This window comes from Stenella coeruleoalba (genome assembly GCF_951394435.1).
Source record: "Stenella coeruleoalba genome assembly, chromosome: 3".
Classification (NCBI taxonomy): domain Eukaryota; kingdom Metazoa; phylum Chordata; class Mammalia; order Artiodactyla; family Delphinidae; genus Stenella; species Stenella coeruleoalba.
In genome coordinates, this window is record NC_137148.1 from 126,370,920 (window position 1) to 126,389,056 (window position 18,137).

The window sequence follows — 18,137 nt, forward strand, 5'->3', positions numbered from 1 at the left end:
GTCTGTCCTTCCTTGAAATTCAGGCTAGTTGACTGCCCTGCCACATCAGCTATCTGATATAGAGCCAATAAAATTTATGATTTTGTCATCTATCCACTTTGAGTCAGGGTGACACTCTTTCCACACATCTACATCATAGGCACAAGTGGAACTCCTAAGTCTCCTCATGTTACTTAAATATATTTTAAGAGGAACATTTTTTATCACTTCTGTAAATGGAAAATTAGTATCACTTGTGTAGATGTAGCCTTAAGAACAAGTACAATGAAAATGAAACAATATTTTTTAGTAAGTAAGCCTCTGTTGTCTGCCAAAGGCTCTGAGACAGAAGCCTATGTTTAAAAGAAAAAAAAAGTGCTACATAAGAGAACTGATACTTTATCCTTATTTGACAGAAGGATGGGGAGAGGGGAGCAGGGCATGAGAATGATACAACTTTCTCACTATTTGATTCCATATCATTTAATGTTACTTTCACTTAACACTTAAAGTCATTGTCTTGTGTAGGCGGTTTGTATTGTGAAATATATTCCACTACTGATGTCCCTGACCACCAGAAAATGGGGATAAATAAAGCTAACTACAGTTGACCCTTGAACAACGCAGGTTTGAACTGCGTGGGTCCACTTACACACACTTTTCTCCCCCACTAAATACATACAATACTACATGATCTGCACGTGGCTGGATGCATGGATGCAAAACCCTGGATACAGAGGGCCAACTGTAAAATTATACACAGGTTTTTGACTGCCCCAGTGTCAGTGTCCCTAACCCCTGCATTGTTCAAGGATCAACTATATTGCAATTGAGCAAGTGACTTGGCTCTGAGTTTCTGAGTTTATTCCAGGCTACCCTTTGACTGGAATACAGGAGAAAGAGATGACAAAGGGGCCTGGATTTGGCTCTGCAAGGGTGTGCATTACAGCAAAGGAACTATACACATACAAAACCCAATACTAGGCAGAGGTAAATGCCCTGGAGAGGTTAAGTACTACAGATTAAGACCACATCTAGATGGGAGTAGGATACCTAGGGAGTATCCTAGGTTGAGCTAACACTGGAACAAGAGAGCTCAAGGGAAGTTAAGATATTTGGCTTATGACAAAAAGAGGCATATGTATATATATTTTTAAAAAAGATAAAAGACCAACAGCTACGTGAACAAGGAAAAGGACGATGGTATTAATTTATTTAACAAATATTGGTTGTCTGCTACTTGCCAGGCATTGCTCTACACTCTGCAGATACATCAATTTTTAAAAAAAGACAAAAATCCCTGTACTATGGAGCTTATGTTCTCGTATGATGAAACAAAAAATAAAGTATATAGTGCTGGATGGTAATCAGTGCTATGAGGAAAAAAAGCAGCAAAGAAGGGGGATCAGTGCTATGAGGAAAAAAAGCAGCAAAGAAGGGGGATACGTGTTTAGGGAAGGGCAGTTTACATTATCACATAGGGAGGTCAGGGAAAGCCTAAGAAGGAAGCATTTAAGCACAGACCTGACTGGCAAGGTTTGAGTTGTACAGATATCTGGGAGAAGAGTTTTCCAGGCAGAGGGAACAGCCAGTGCAAAGAACCTGAGAGGGCGCAACCTGGGGTGACTCAGGAATAGCAGAGACTTGTGTGGCTAGGGTGTAGAGAGCAAGGGAAGTAGTTGATGAATCTACAGTAAGAGGAGGGAAAAAGTTGAGTACAGATGAAAGTGGACGAGTGGCTACCTGAGAGGGCTGGGCCACTCTGTACACTTAAAAGGATATCTTTGGGAGCAATGACCCAGGATAAAAGCTGGTAGAGTCCTAACAACGTAACATTTACACATTGGTTCTGATAATACGTTCATAAGGAGCTCAAGCAACATCTATCTATATAATATGACAGTGAACTACCTTGAGGTTTTACCTTAGTTCATTTAGACAAATGGAAGAAGGGAGCACGCCCCACTGACTCGCATGCTAACCCTAACTCCACCCCTGGCATGCTACTCCAATCAGTCTTCATGAAACCAAACAAAAGACACTTTTCAAGCTTTTTCTGCTTTATTTCACCACACGAAGTTAAGCAATCAGGCAAAACAGTAACCTGTCATTCATAAAGACCAAGGAGTGCCTCTCATTCCCAAAAGGGACCAAAAAGGATGTTTCTTTACAAATATGCATTACATTTAGCTCATTAAACAGTCTGAACAAAAGAAAACTCTGGTGGGCTAATCAAATCGCAAATTCAAATTAACTTAGCTTTAAGTTTCCAAAACTGTAGTTTCTAGTGCTAATGACATCTAATTTGCCTGCAGTGGTGCACACTGACTATACTTTTAAAATCCTGCACCTAATCGAATATAAAAAAGGAACAAATAAAATTCCAAATTCACCAGCTGCAGGTATTGAACCATTTCTACTAACACACAGATACTGAACCATTTCTACTAACACACGAAGTACCAGCTTGCACTGAAAACTATCTTGAGGAACCATTAAATCAATGGCTCTGTTATTCTGCAAGTTAATTTGGCTTCTGAGGAAAAAATTCTATGATCAATAGTGTTTTTGTGTTTCTGTGTCACATGGGGGTGATGAGACCCATTACTTCAACATTATTATTTCTGGGAACAAACACCAGCTATATGCCTTCAACACGTAACTTGTGTGTAGTCGATGCAAACGTGTAAACATAGGAAGCTATCCTCTACCTTGAGGCTTATCTCCTCCACTGGCAAATAAGGAGCACTCACATCACAGGAGGCTGTAGTGAGTAGTGAAACAAAAATTAATTTGACACTTCGTGGGGTCACAAAAAGTTAAGCTATTTCTATAGTCTGCAGATTTGTCATTATACAACACCCTGCCCCAACTCCTAACAGGCTAAGCCTTATTACTGTCATAATATTGGAGACATGAGTGTTTTTGTTCTCATACTGCAGCATATATATTGCTCTGTGGAATACTGTTTCATAATATTGGCTTGATCTTAAGAGTACTATTTAGTGTCTTTCAGAGGCTTCCTAAATATTTTTATCTTCCAAGGGGAACTGAAAAGTAACTATGTCCTGTCTGTACTCTAGATTACTATATATACCTTTAATTTTTTTAAAAAAACTAAAGGCTTGAACTTAAAAACAAAACCAGAATAAACAGGAAATTTCTCTTTCCCCAAAGGTCTGTTGGCTGCTTGCTAACAATACATTTACAGAAAATATGGTGCAGGTGGTGGTCTACTTTGTCAAGTCTCAGTTGAGAAGACATCACAGAAATTAAGGTTAGCAACCCAACTCCAGGATACCAAGTGAAAACAGCATGTGTGCTGTTAGGCAAGTATTCTTTATGATTTATGGTCAAAATGCTCTTATTTGACAAACCGTATGATAAAAGTCTTAAATGCAGGAAGGGAGAAGTTTCTTTTTCTGAATATCCAGTTTTGGATTCAAGAGATTACAAATGTTAACTTCCCCTTCAAATCAATGGAAAGAACATTAGTTCAGATCATGATAAACATCTAACATTTAAAATGTTTTCTGAATTCCAGAAGTGAACTTGTCTACCAAGTTTTCTTTGGGTTCTTTCCAGGTCCCCAGTACTCAGAACAACTTACTGAGTTAAAGAGGCTGAGCCGAAGAGAAGCGTAGGGAGTAAGACATAAAGACAGGCTCACTGCGGCAGCATCAGTCCCTGGATACTGTGGCAACAGTTAAAATGAACAGAATTTGCCACCCCCTTGACATGACACGTAATTGCTTGCTTCTCAAATTCTTCCTAGAAGAAAAAGTTCTGTATTCTACTGGGAAAAAATTTTTAGAACAATTAATAAATAAGTATCTTATATTCACTTAAAAGAGGGCAAATTAAGGTGCCTTAACTATTTCACAGGTTTTTCCAATCATCACAAAACTAAAGACAACATGACGATTCTATTATCCTGTCAAATGGATGGGAGCCAAGATGGCAAGTGAAGGGATACGTTTAGAGTGCTAGATTATATCTAGTGGAATGCAAAAAGCAGCTGGTATACTGAGACCAATGCTGGGTCATCAATAGCGGGCCTACCTTTCAGTTATTTTAAGTTTCACCTGTGAGACTCTGATCCTTTATGAGATCAGATCGGGAGATAGTATGGTCAGTTTCTCAAGTGGTCAATCGAATGCCACTCCAAGGAACAGCCACCCCCTTTCTTGGGATGGAACTATGCTGTTGTTAGTCAACGTGCAGGGTTCAGTGAGGGAGACACAGACTTACGGGTATTAACAGAAGAGAGGGCCAGAGGAACAGCAGTCACCCAGTGTTCCTAATGCCTTGCCTATGCCCCCAACCTCCTAGGAACAGGATTCAGTAGTGCATGGGTACATCATTATAAACAAGGCCTAACGAAGCAGCGGCTTCCACATTTTAACGTGCGTTTGTGATGATACTGTCCTTTGGGATCTGCCCGCCACTGGAACACTTTAAGGAAGAAGCGGGCCCAAGCTGAGTTCCACATGCTGGGTGAGCCAGATGACCTCTGTACCCTGGTCAGCTTCTTCGATGGGGCGGATGGGGGTGGCCAGGTTTTTAAAATCGTGCTTCATCTTAAAGCACACGGTCACTTCGCCCTCCTCACGCTGTGGGGTCACTTTGATGAAAATACCCACTTTGTTGGCCTTTCTGAAGGCTATAATGCTATGGAAGGAAATAAGCACAGTATTAGGCAGGTCACAAGTCAGCCAAGCCTGTTAGACTCACAGTCATTTTATGACGCACAGGAAATCTCTGTTGACAAGATATGACCACCATCCCGTTTGTCAACAATGAAGAGTTTCTTCAGCAAAATGCTGACCTCCTTATTTTTTAAATATTACAACAGTAAAATATAGTCATAAAAATTTTAAATGGGGAAAAGTAAGTCTTTCCTCTTACTTTCCTCTTCAGTACAGAGAACAACTGTAAACGGTCTGGCTCTTAACCTACCAAATATTTTTCTGTGCACTTACACTTTTCTGCTTTTTTAACCAACACAAAAGGGACACTATTCTGTAACATGCTCTTTTTCACTGTTTATCACAAACACCTGTCCATATTGGTATATCTAGGTCTTCTCCATTCTACTTAATGGGTGCATAGCGACCATAATTAGTATACACTGATTTCCTCTGTTACAAACATCCCTTCACATTAACCTTTATATACATATGGTATTATTTCTATAGGATATAGATGGATGCTAACTCGGAGCTTTAAAGGAGTTTCTGGAATACCATCAATCAGTGTGTTTTGTAAATAGAGTCTGTAAATTAGGAATTTTTAGAATAGAAAAAAATCTCTTTAGTTGAAGTTTCCATTTCAGTTTTCTGATATGCACTTGAAGTTTGTGTTTAAATAACTTAGCTTCAAAAAGTCAAAAGGCAATGAAATAAACAGAACTTGATCTACTATCCAGATGATACTCAATTACTTTAAGAAAAGTTACTCAAATCAAATATTTACATATTATCCAGTATTAGCACTACTAATTTCCAGATATCTGGAAGTCCTATAAAGTACAATAATATGGAATATAATTAATTCAATCTTTCATTAATCTGTCATGTAATCTGACTGGAATTTATCTCAGATGATCTTTCCAGAAGTTCACCTTGGCTTAACAAATTTCTGTACTTAAATTAATGTAATTTATATAAAGCAAGGATTACAGAGAATGCATTTTGTATTATATTAACACAATCACTTTGAAGTAACTAATCAAACCTTTGATTTACATCAGATTCATTTTAAAAATTCAGTTCAAAAACAGTAAAAAAGAAAAAGTCTTCCTAGCCTTAATTTCCCAGGCAACCATTGATGCCTGGGAAGTTTTTTTAAAAAACTTCAGATTCCTGGTGCCTACCTAGACCTGTTAAAGAGAAGCTGTGGGGTCTGGTACTCTATACAGAATTAAAAAAAAAAGATTAAGGGCCTCCCTGGTGGCGCAGTGGTTGAGAGTCCGCCTGCCGATGTAGGGGACACGGGTTCGTGCCCCGGTCCGGGAAGATCCCACATGCCACGGAGCGGCTGGGCCCATGAGCCATGGCCGCTGAGCCTGCGCATCTGGAGCCTGTGCTCCACAACGGGAGAGGCCACAACAGTGAGAGGCCCGTGTACAGCAAAAAAATAAAAATAAAAAAAAAAATAAAAAAGATTAAAACACCCACGCTGGTGCTTTCTGAAGTTCACCCAAGTTTGGTAATCACCGTACTAACCTCCTCTTTGCTCTCACTTTGTCTTTCTAATTTGTCCCATGTTACTTCTTCTTTCCGGGATCTTGCAGAAGGAGCTTTTGATCATTCTGTTAAAAAACCTTAAATATTCCCTATACCAGTGTATTAAATGCTATTGCTTTTCAGCTCTGTAGCCTGCTTTGTGACACAGGACTCTGCTAACCACATTTCTGCTTGGTAGGCTGGTTCCTTACCAGGCTCCCTTTAGGGGCTCTAATGGAGACCAGAAGCCTGCAGGAAGAAGGGGCCTGGTTCTCCCGGTGAGCTTCCTGTCTGCATGCAGCTCCTGTGGGCAGCACTCTAGCAATGCCTCTTCACTCAGGAAGTGGCAGTATCCAGGTTTTCCAACTGCATAACCAGCTTCAGCATGCCACCCCTCCTCTGGCACCCTGTGATGCCAGCACCAGTCAGGCAGTGTCCCTGCTCCCATTTCCCAGAGGTCTGAGTTTCAGCTCCATGGGGCTCCTCCTTCAAGCTTCTAAATTTGAATCATTTAAACCATTTCCCTTTGTTCCCTCAGCCCTAGGAGTGGTAACTGCTTCATAAAATTACCATCTCTGGGATACTGCAGATTTCTTCTTAACCTCTGAAGTTACCCAGTTAACAAATCTTTATATTAAATTCTCTCTGTTCAAATAACTGATGTGATTTCTGTTTTTAGACTGGAACCTGACTGATGTATTCTTCATCTGGGAAAGGTTTGGTTTTTTACTTCTCAGTTATTAGGTATGAGAGAGTAAAATCTGTTACTCTAAGATGGAAAGGTTGGGGGGCAGGTAGACAAATCCAATGGTAAATCTTTGGGGATAGAATACTATATCCTGTCCACAACCATGAACAATCATGCACTTGAAAATTTTTTAACACAGGAAACATAGGTTAAAAAAACTGTGCTTACAGAATGATCCCAATGATGGAAATGTTAATGGTGCTAATCTCTGGTGGTGAAATTTTATTTTCTTCTTCATGGTTTTATATATAAAAATAAATATATATTCACCAAATTTCTATAGTAATTTTTTTTATAAATAGGAAGAAAAAATTACTTTAAAAATTCAGATAAGAAAATTGAGATCTGTGAGTGGGCCTCATGTACCAACCAACTGTGGTGTGTGTGTGTGTGTGTGTGTGTGTGTGTGTGTGTGTGTGTGTGTGTGTGTGTGTGTGTGTGTGTGTGTGTGTGTGTGTGTGTGTGTGTGTGTGTGTGTGTGTGTGTGTGTGTGTGTGTGTGTCACAAAAGGATCACTCACTCAGGATCATCCTGAAAGTCCTGGGGTTCTGCCAACTCATCATACTCTGCTGCTGCATCCTTGCCGGCTAAAACAAGCTCTTTGGGAGGCACCACCACCTGGAGAGCAACACAAAGAGGGCTGCCTCAGAAGGAATCAGTGCGTTGTAGAACATTCATTCAGTGGAATACAGAAAAGTATTGCCCTGACCTAGACATGCAGAAGTAAGCAGCAAGTTTGAAGAAACATACATTATTTCACTTATAAAAAGTTTAACAAACATATTGTTTGGACATTTCTGATAAAGGTATAAGAACAAAGAAATTTAAGGGAATGGTAAAGTCAGGTGAGTGCTTACTTCATTGGCACTGCTAAGGGGAATTTAAGTGGGCAGGATGCGAGGGCTTCAACTGTGTCTTTAATGTTTTATTTCTTAAGGGGCTGGGGGAATATGGGTGTTTGCTATGTTATTCTTTATGCTTTGTGGTGTATCTGAAACAGTTCTTCATTTTTTTTTTTTTTTTTGTGGTATGCGGGCCTCTCACTGTTGTGGCCTCTCCCGTTGCGGAGCACAGGCTCCGGACGCGCAGGCTCAGCGGCCATGGCTCACGGGCCCAGCCGCTCCGCGGCATGTGGGATCTTCCCGGACCGGGGCGCGAACCCGCATCCCCTGCATCGGCAGGCGGACTCTCAACCATTGCGCTACCAGGGAAGCCCTCATTTTTTTTAAAAAAGAAAAAACATAATGTGAAACAGCAGTTCCAACATATTTTCTGAAATGCAGATATTGGGTATGTTTATGGCCATGAAAAACAGTTAAGCATTCTTTACACTTAGCCTTATGTTGTAACTAGGCTTCAACTTCGCTATGTTAGAAGTTAACAGATAACAATGTAAACAACATTACTAATTATGGATATAAATGTGGCCGGGGAGCTGTAAAGGGAGAGAAAAACGGCAAATCCATAAGCTGGGTATACTCATCAGGCACTTATTTCTGTCTCTATCCTCACTGGCACAGCTTATTAGTGTTATTTTAAAAAGGAGCAAGGACAGATGAGTGTCATCTCTCTTTGGAAGTGATGCTAGTAAATGAAATCATTAAAAAGCAGAAGTAAAAAAAAAAGATAAATTCTCTACTAGTAAGTATAACTTGAATAACAGCTAATTAAAGATAACAGGCATCCTTTCTACCAACTTTTGTTATGAGTATCATGCTGAATTATGAGTCAGTAATAGATGGTCTATAGAGAAAAGTTCTTGTTCTAAAATTTCAAGTACTAGATGAGTCATGAAGTAGCAAAAAGCAGAAAGGCCTCATTTCATTCATTCAACCAACACTGAGAGTCAAAATTACCTATTTTAATATTTAGTACTTGGACTTCCCTGGTGGTGCAGTGGTTAAGAATCTGCCTGCCAATGCAGGGGATACGGGTTCGATCCCTGGTCCGGGAAGATCCCACATGCTGCAGAGTAACAAAGCCCGTGCGCCACAGCTACTGAGCCAATGAGCCACAACTACTGAAGCCACGCACCTAGAACCCGTGCTCCGCAACAAGAGAAGCCACCACAATGAGAAGCCCGTGCACTGCAACGGAGAGTAGCCCCCGCTCGCTGCAACCAGAGAAAGCCTGCATGCAGCAAGGAAGACCCAACACAGCCAATAAATAAATAAACAGACTATTAAAAAATATATATTTAGTGCTATGTATACTCTGTGTAAGCAGAGGGCATCTAGCGGAGGCACATCAGCTTTTAAAAGGAAATGTTATTTACTTTGTGTCTTGAAAAATGAGTATGCATCAGGCAGAAAGAGAGGTGTGGCCATGTATGTCAGAGGAGTGGGGATGGGAAGGAGGAATTCTAGATAAAATGAATAGCATATGTAGTCCTCTAGAAGCATGAAAGTTTATGACCCATTGGATATGCTTGGATCACAACCATTAATATGCACAATTTCGAGAATGCTAGATTTGGGGGTTTCAGGGAAGATCATCCTGGAAGAAAAGAGAGAGGTGAGGACATCAGGGGGCTCTTAAGCTATGCCAAGGAATGTGGACTTCATCCCAACATCAGAGGGACACCAAACAAGCTGCATGCCATGATCAAAGTTAGATATTAGAAAGATCACCCTAATGGCAAGATGGAAGATGGGCTGGCATGGAAGTGGGGGTGAAGAAAAAACAGGGAGTTAGGAAGTTACTGTCACAGCCCACGTAAGAAATGATGAGACCTTCTAAAAGGGCAGTGGCAGTGTGCTTGTGGATAAAGTAAAAAAACTCAAGAGGTGAAATCAGAAGAACTTGATGACTGTTTGGATGTGAAAATGAGACAGTGTGGAGTCCTTTAAGCCAGGGCAAATGAAGCCACTCCAGGAGAAGTCAGGGTTACTCAGGATGAGGCAAAGCGTTCCTACCTTAGCAGTGCTGTTGATATCATCAGGGTCCCCCTCCTCGTACTCCAACAGAGTCACGTGGGTGAGGTTTTCCACTGGATTCGTAAGAGTCAGGAGGACCTGGCTCTCCTGGGGAAAAGGAAAGGCATCTTTCAGATATGTTCCACTGCTGCCACCTAGGTCCACTTTCCTAGATGCCTAGATCACAAAATCATCACCCCCTCCGCCCTCCACGCCTCCAGCATTACTCTTGAACAGTAACAGCCACCTGTGCCTCTACATCACTGTATTCTCAAAGGGCTCACTAACTCCTATTCTGTTACTTATATGCTAGTCTACATACTCTCTGGAGCTGCTATTTCACTGAGGAAATAGAATAGATCCCACAGAAAGGGCCAGTTACTAGATGCAGAAATTCTGAGAAATACACATTATCTAAGTGATTGTTTAAAGTTTACAACTCTTGCCCTACCCAGGTCGCCACTTAAGGCTAAAAAGAAGGAAGCCCTCATAAATAAAATATGGCAGCCACAGGCTAGCCAGATATATTAGCATAGAAAAAATGGCACATCAAGACTGTAAAAGACCTTAAGATTTCTTGAACCATAATTTGCCCTTGTTTGGTATGCTCTTTACATTAGCAAAAAAAAAAAATTAAAATGAACAGGGACTATAAAAGTGTCTTTATGAGCAGCATGAAAGAACTAAGACGCTGCTGCAGAACACTGTGCAATTCACTGTGGTGTCTGTGTGGGAGATAAGGGCCTCAAAGAAAAGAGGGGCTGTGGTAAAGAAGAAATCTAGTTGATTCCTGATATCTCACACATACACACACACGAGATGGTGGAGAATCTCCTGGCTGGAGGAGAGCTGAAGATGCCTGTGGGGTCTAACATCTCCTTTCTTTCCCTACCATGATTCTACCTCAATGTAATGTGCACACTGCTCCTTCTGCATATATTTCAAAGATGCTGTTATCAAGAATCCCAGCTTAATGACACTTAAAATCTCAATCCCTTTATTATTTCAAACTTTCTTCTTTATCCCTTGCTCATTGCATCCCATGTCAAATACACACAGCCACCACATACACATATGCACACATCTTTGATCAATTAATCCTTTCTCTTCCCGTAAATAAGCATGGTACTAACCTTCATGTAGCGAAGGTTGGGAATTGACATGATTCTCACTTCTGGGATATAATTGCTATGCGTGAATAAAAAAATGTATTAATGGTCATTGGAGTCTCTTAAAATTGTTACTTTTTTTTTTAAAGCCAGTGCAGCAAAGAAACGATTTCTTCACGTTAATTAGAACATGTCAGAGAAAATTTTAAAGAATCATACCACTACGATAAGAACTTAAGACATGAAACCAAACTGGTAATGAATTCTTTCTGACATCTTACGTATACCTCTAGTTTAGAGCCTATATATGTGTGTGCATCATGGCAGATATCTCTACCTTATATGTGTATTAGATATATTTTTTGAGATTTTTAGTAATTCATTTCGTAAATCTATAGGCAACTGGTTACAAGATCCAAGACTGATTTAATAATACATTATAGGGGTATAAAAACACTACCACATACTTACCACTTTTATATAGCACTTACTATGTGTAACATTTGAAGTATGTTACAAATATGAACTCATGTAATCTGCACTGCAACTGCGTAAAATAGATATTACTATTATCCCCATTATAAAGAGGAAGAAACTAGGCTTGGGAGAAGTAGCTTGCTGGTAAGCGGCCAGCATTCAAATCTAGGCAGTCTGGCTGCAGGGCCCTTGCTCTTAACCACTATGTTACGCTACCTCTCTAAATAAGACAATAGAATTTTGTACTTATATGTGCTTGTTCTGGACTCAAAACCTCAAAACCCAGGTTCAAATTCCAGCTTAGTGTTTATATACTGAGATACTTCTTTGTAAAGAGCAGGGCAAGATATTTACCTCTTTGTGTCTCGGTTATAAACTGAGAACATTGAAAGTACCTTTATCTTGAGGTTATTGTGAAGAATAAATTAAATAATAGTGCAAAAAGTGCTTGGAACAAAGCATGCATAAATGTTATCGTGCATATATTAACATAAGACAAAATCTATTGCAGAAACACTACAAGTGGGCAGGGGCAGGAGTGCATCTTAGCATTAAGGTATTTTAACTTCAGACTAGGTACTTTTCATGACGGTCATCAGGACTACCTGAGTAACTTGATACAAATTCAAGAGCCCCACTATCAAGGATTTGGATTTAGCTGGTCTGATGTGTGACCAGAACATATGTATTAAGATTCCCCAGTGACTCTGCCATGATGCCAGAAGAAAAGCACTTTTTTTCAAAGCAATCTTAAGAAACTGATGCAAAGCACATCCTGCCATTCAAGATTTCTGTAATAAGTGTAATTCTTAATTAAGAAAGGAGCTCGTACCACACTTCTCATGCCATTTTTGTAGTCCTAACCAGTCATGCATTAAATAATAGTTGGGAAAACAGAACATACTGTACGGTGATTTACAGTTACAAAGCATTTGTGAACATATAGCTCATTTGATCCTTCTCAACAACCACAAGAGAGAGGTAGGACTGGTGTTATGCCCATTTCAGAGATGAGGGAAATCAGTTTAGACAAATTCTGTAAGTGCCAGAACCCATATCTGGCCCTCCTAAGTCATGAGACCAGCACTTCTCTGCCATTTTGACTGACAATGATTTCTTTTTAATTGTTGCATAATATTCTACATAAGTGTATCTCAATTTAATCAATTTTTTTTTTGTTAATGGTTAATCAGTTTGACATTAAAATTGTTTCCAGCTTTTTGCCTTTAAAATGTTATAACACACATCTTTATGTATTGGTCTTTATATATTGCTTTGTTTCTAGAGAATAGATTCCTGAGACAGCACTACCAGCTTAAAAGGTCTATGTCATTTTGTCTTGATATTCCAGGTCTCTCTCCAAAAAAACTCTAGCAATTCAGTCTACCAACAATGTATGCAAGTATGTTTACCTACACGCTCACGAGCACTCAATACTACTTATTATTTAACATTTTTCCTATCAAGTCTCAGCATCTTTCCATATATTTACTGGCCATTTGGAATTTCTCTTCTGTGAGCTACATGTTCAAATCCTTTGCCCTACCTCATCCCCCCACCCCCAACAAGCCCATTCCAGGGATATTCAACTTTTATTAATCATGGAGTAGCAAATATTCTTTCTTGCTCTACTGTCTCAGGACTTTGTTGTCAATTTTGCTTTAACAACTCGTATCTTTCTGCTAAGGTCAAAGCTGGCTACTTTCCTTAGGGGCTTCTGGGCTTTCTGCCTTACTGGGAAGGGCTCTCTCACCCTAAAGTCAAGACAATAGTTTCCTAATTTTTCTTGTTTGATAGATGATTTTCACACACAAAATTCCCTTCTACTGACAAGTCTCTGTGAGTTAACGCTAATTTAATCACTTTTATCCCACTCAACAAAGCATTATCAGAATACAGTTAAATAGCATGAACATTGTTACAGGGATATTCTTCCATCTGCTATATTTTATTTTATTAATTTTTTTAAGAGATCATTCCCAAACGGAGGTACTTTATCATTTGTGATGAATGACTAGTGACTCTCCAACCAGCAACATACCACATTGCCACAGACCATACTATCACGTGCCCTGATATAACACCCTGGATTCTGTGTCTGTAAATCTGCTTTCAACTTCCTGGTATGTATTTCAAAACCAAAACAGGAACAAAACAGCAAGATTATTCTGAAGTAGTTTCTCTTTCCTTTTTTAAGCCAAGAGTAAGCACATGTCACAGTGAAAAAACAAAAAAAACAGTAACCCAAAACACCAATCCCAAATACTCACACAGCAACCAGCTGGATTTTGAATTTGATAGATGTTGGATTAAATTCTGGCTTGCTCAGATTATGTTCACATTTCTAAAAAGAAAAAAATATGTATCAGAGGAAAACAGGAACACACTCTGCTGATCCAGAGACCTGCCAAATCCAGAAGCATAGCATTTACTACAGTTTGGTTTTATTTTGCTGCAAGATCACAGATGTTTTGAAATAGAGTGTATACTACCCATAACCAAAATATACAAAAGATGTTTTGGACTTCTGGAAATAAGCAACCACACTATCAAATATTAATAACCTTGTAGTGCTTCAAAACTACTGAAATAATAACACAGACTTCTTATTAAGCATGAACGATGTGGATTTTTTCTGAGTTTTCCTCTTCCTCGTTTTGTTTTGTTTGTTTTTTTGCCCGTGCCTTGAGGCATGCGGGATCTTAGTTCCCTGACCAGGGATTGAACCCGTGCCCCTTGCAGTGGAAATGTGGAGTCTTAACGACCTGACCGCCAGGGAAGTCCCTTCCTTGTTTTCTTTTATATTATTATTAGTCCTTTTAAATTTCCTTTCTACTAGCCTAAAACATACGCATTCTTGGTTTAAGTGAATTTAAACATCACATCAACTTTACGAGGTAGGTGTAGGTACTATAATTATTATTGTCCCTATGTCACAGATGATAAAAATGGGACACAGGAAAGGTATATAATCTGTGTAAACTTCACAGAGCCAGTAAGAGTTGGAGCTGGGATTTAAATCCAAGTGGTGTGATTCCAGATCTCATGCTTTAAAATACAGTAGCAATTACTTGGTTACTTTCTTCAATGGGTTCCACATGCATCCAGTTAAAACATTTTTTAATGGTATAAAAAAGAAACAGTGTAAAGATACCAGTTACCCGTCCCACTGTTCCTCTCCCCAGAGCCAACAAGCTTCTCATGTGTTTTCTCACAGATAGCTGACGCACATAGAAGTATACACATACATCACCTTTCTTTTTCACAATAACACAAAAGAGAACATTTTATATTCTTCTGCCTTTTTCACTGAATCGATCTTGGAATGACATACCAGCATACACAGATGTACCTCTGTGTCCTACTGTAATGATTTCCATAACTTATGTAACCAGACCCAAATTGATAAATGTTTCCATGATTTTGCTACTACAAATAATGCAGCAATGAGTAATCTTGTATGCAAATCACTTCCCACACGTATAAATGTATCTGTAGGATAATTTCCTAAAAGTGAATGCATGCGTTTATTATTTTGATGGATATTGCCAAACTGCTAACTTTTGCCAATCTGATGATTATGAAATGGTTTCTCACTGTAGTTTTAATGTACATTTCCCTGATTACTGTACATGTTCGCGTATCTTTCCTATTTATTGGGTATTGGGATTTCCTCTGCCGTAAATTGCAAGTTAGTACCACTTGTTATTTTTATACTGGGTATCTTTTCCTTACTGATTTGCTATGCTTCTTTACATATTTTGGATACTAATTCTTTGTCAATTATATACCTTACAAATTACTTTTCTCAGTCTATGGGCTACCTTTTCATTTCGATATGGGTTTTCTTTGGAATGGGGGTATAAATTTTATTTTTTTTTTAAAGGTTTTTTGATTTTTTTTTTTTTTTTTAATGCGGTACGCGGGCCTCTCACTGTTGTGGCCTCTCCCGTCGCGGAGCACAGGCTCCAGACGTGCAGGCTCAGCGGCCACAGCTCACGGGCCCAGCCGCTCTGCGGCATGTGGGATCTTCCCGGACCGGGGCACGAACCCGCGCCCCCTGCATCGGCAGGCGGACTCCCAACCACCGCACCACAAGGGAAGCCCTAAATTTTACTTTTAATGTGTCAAATATATAACTTTTCCTTTATGGTTTGTCTTATTTTCGGACTACTCCCTTAAGTAGAAGCCATAAAGAATATTCTCCCATATTTCCTTCTAGACATACTGGTCATCATATTTACTCTTTAAAGTTTCCAACGCTCCTGAAATTGACTTTTGTGTATGGTATGAGTTAGAGACCCAATTTTATGTTTTTTTCATAGAATCATTTGACCTGGCAAAATTTCAATAGTATTCTTTCCCCAGGGACCTGCAAGGCCATATTTAGTAAAATCAAGTTTCCTCACATGCATGAGTCTGTTTCTGCTTTCTCGATTCTGTTCCAACAGTCTATTAATCTAACATACCCAAATAATTTTATGTTTATATATATATTTATTTTCCCTCTTTTCTTATACAAAAAGTTATGTACCTGCTGCGCACCCTGCTTTTTGCATTTAAAAATACATCCCACATTAGTACGTTCTGTTTTATGTTTTTGGTACTCATTGTGTGGATGTACCCTAACCTCTATATTTTTGGTTTGTAGAGGTGTACCTTCAGGGTAGACTCCTAGAAGTGAGATCAATGGGTCAATACGAAACTGATTTTTTGCCTGCTGAATCTGTCCACTTCTGAGAGACAGGTGTTGAAGACTCCAACTACGATGGTGGACTCATCTATTTCTCCTGCAGTTCTATCAGGTTTTGCCTCACACAGCTTGACACTCTATTGTTCAGCACATACACATTAAGAATTGTTACATCTTCTTGGAGAACTGACCCCTTTACCGTTATGTAATACCCTTCTTTATCCCTCATAACTGTCCTTACTTTGAAGTCTGTTCTGTCTGAAATTAATATGGCTACTCTTGCTTCCTTTCAATTAGTATTGACATGGTATATTTTTCTCCATTTACTTTTTTTAAAATTTTTTAATTTTACTTTTTTATACAGCAGGTTCTTATTAGTCATCAATTTTATACACATCAGTGTATACATGTCAATCCCAATCACCCAATTTATCACACCACCATTCCCCCCACCCCTGCGGCTTTCCCCCTTGGTGTCCATACGTTTGTTCTCTACATCTGTGTCTCAACTTCCGCCCTGCAAACCAGTTCATCTGTACCATTTTTCTAGGTTCCACATACATGCGTTAATATATGACATTTGTTTTTCTCTTTCTGACATACTTCACTCTGCATGACAGTCTCTAGATCCATCCACGTCTCCACAAACGACCCAATTTCCTTCCTTTTTGTGGCTGAGTAATATTCCACTGTATATATATACCACAACTTCTTTATCCATTCTCCTGTTGATGGGCATTTAGGTTGCTTCCATGACCTGGCTATTGTAAATAGTGCTGCAATGAACATTGGGCTGCATGTGTCTTTTTGAATTATGGTTTTCTCTGGGTATATGCCCGGTAGTGGGATTGCTGGATCATACGGTAATTCTATTTTTAGTTTTTTAAGGAACTTCCTTACTGTTCTCCATAGTGGCTTGTATCAATTTACATTCCCACCAACAGTGCAAGAGGGTTCCCCTTTCTCCACAGCCTCTCCAGCATTTGTTGTTTGTAGATTTTCTGATGATGCCCATTCTAACTGGTGTGAGGTGATACCTCATTGTAGCTTTGATTTGCATTTCTCTAATGTTTAGTGATGTTGACCAGCTTTTCATGTGCCTCTTGGCCATCTGTATGTCTTCTTTGGAGAAATGTCTATTTAGGTCTTCTGCCCATTTTTGGATTTCTCTATTTACTTTTAATCTATATGTGTCTTTATATTTAAAGTGGGCTTTTCCTTTCTTTTTTTTTTTTTTAATAAATTTATTTATTTATTTTTGGCTACCTTGGGTATTCGTTGCTGCGCGCAGGCTTTTCTCTAGTTGTGGCGAGCGGGCTTCTCATTGCGGTGGCTTCTCTTGTGGCGGAGCACGGGCCCTAGGCCTGCGGGCTTCAGTAGTTGTGGCTCGTGGGCTCTAGAGCGCAGGCTCAGTAGTTGTGGCGCACGGGCTTAGGTGCTCCGCGGCATGTGGGATATTCCCGGACCAGGGCTCGAACCCGTGTCCCCTGCACTAGCAGGTGGATTCTCAACCACTGTGCCACCAGGGAAGCCCGTTCCTTTCTAAAAAGGTTTTTCAATATAGAAATTTTTTAACATATGCAAAAATACAGAGTAGTATTATAAATCTCTTGGTACCAGCCACCCAACTTCAACAATTAGCAATGTGTTAGCGACAATGGCCAATCTTGTTTCACCTAGACTCTTACCCACTCCCTATGCCTGACTATTTTGCAACAAATATCGGACATCATGTCATTTCATCCTTAAACATTTTGGTATGCAGCTCTAAAAGATAAAGATACTTTAAAAAAATAACAATACCATTATTATCCCTAAAAAAATGAATAATTCTTTTAATAGCATTAAAAAATCCAGTCAGTATTTAAATTTCCCCAAAGGTTTCACACATTTTTCTTTCCTCCCTCGCTCCTCCCCTGGTCCCTTTCTTTCTATTGTTCTATGCTGTGTTTGAATCAGGAATTAAAGTCTATACACTGCGTTTGGTTG

General features: G+C 39.4%; 1 protein-coding gene across 1 annotated transcript in view; it reads right to left on the bottom strand.

Annotated features, from left to right (window-relative positions):
- Positions 1-2,018: 2,018 nt before the first annotated feature.
- Positions 2,019-18,137, bottom strand: part of DCTN4 (dynactin subunit 4) — a 33,122-nt gene continuing 17,003 nt past the window's right edge. Inside the window, exons 9-13 of the mRNA XM_079916219.1 lie at positions 13,726-13,799; positions 11,003-11,057; positions 9,870-9,977; positions 7,475-7,572; positions 2,019-4,650 (exon numbers count right to left, since the gene is read on the bottom strand). Coding sequence (XP_079772345.1) covers positions 4,437-4,650; positions 7,475-7,572; positions 9,870-9,977; positions 11,003-11,057; positions 13,726-13,799 — 549 coding nt within the window. The 3' untranslated portion in view covers positions 2,019-4,436. The remainder of the gene's footprint in view (positions 4,651-7,474; positions 7,573-9,869; positions 9,978-11,002; positions 11,058-13,725; positions 13,800-18,137) is intronic.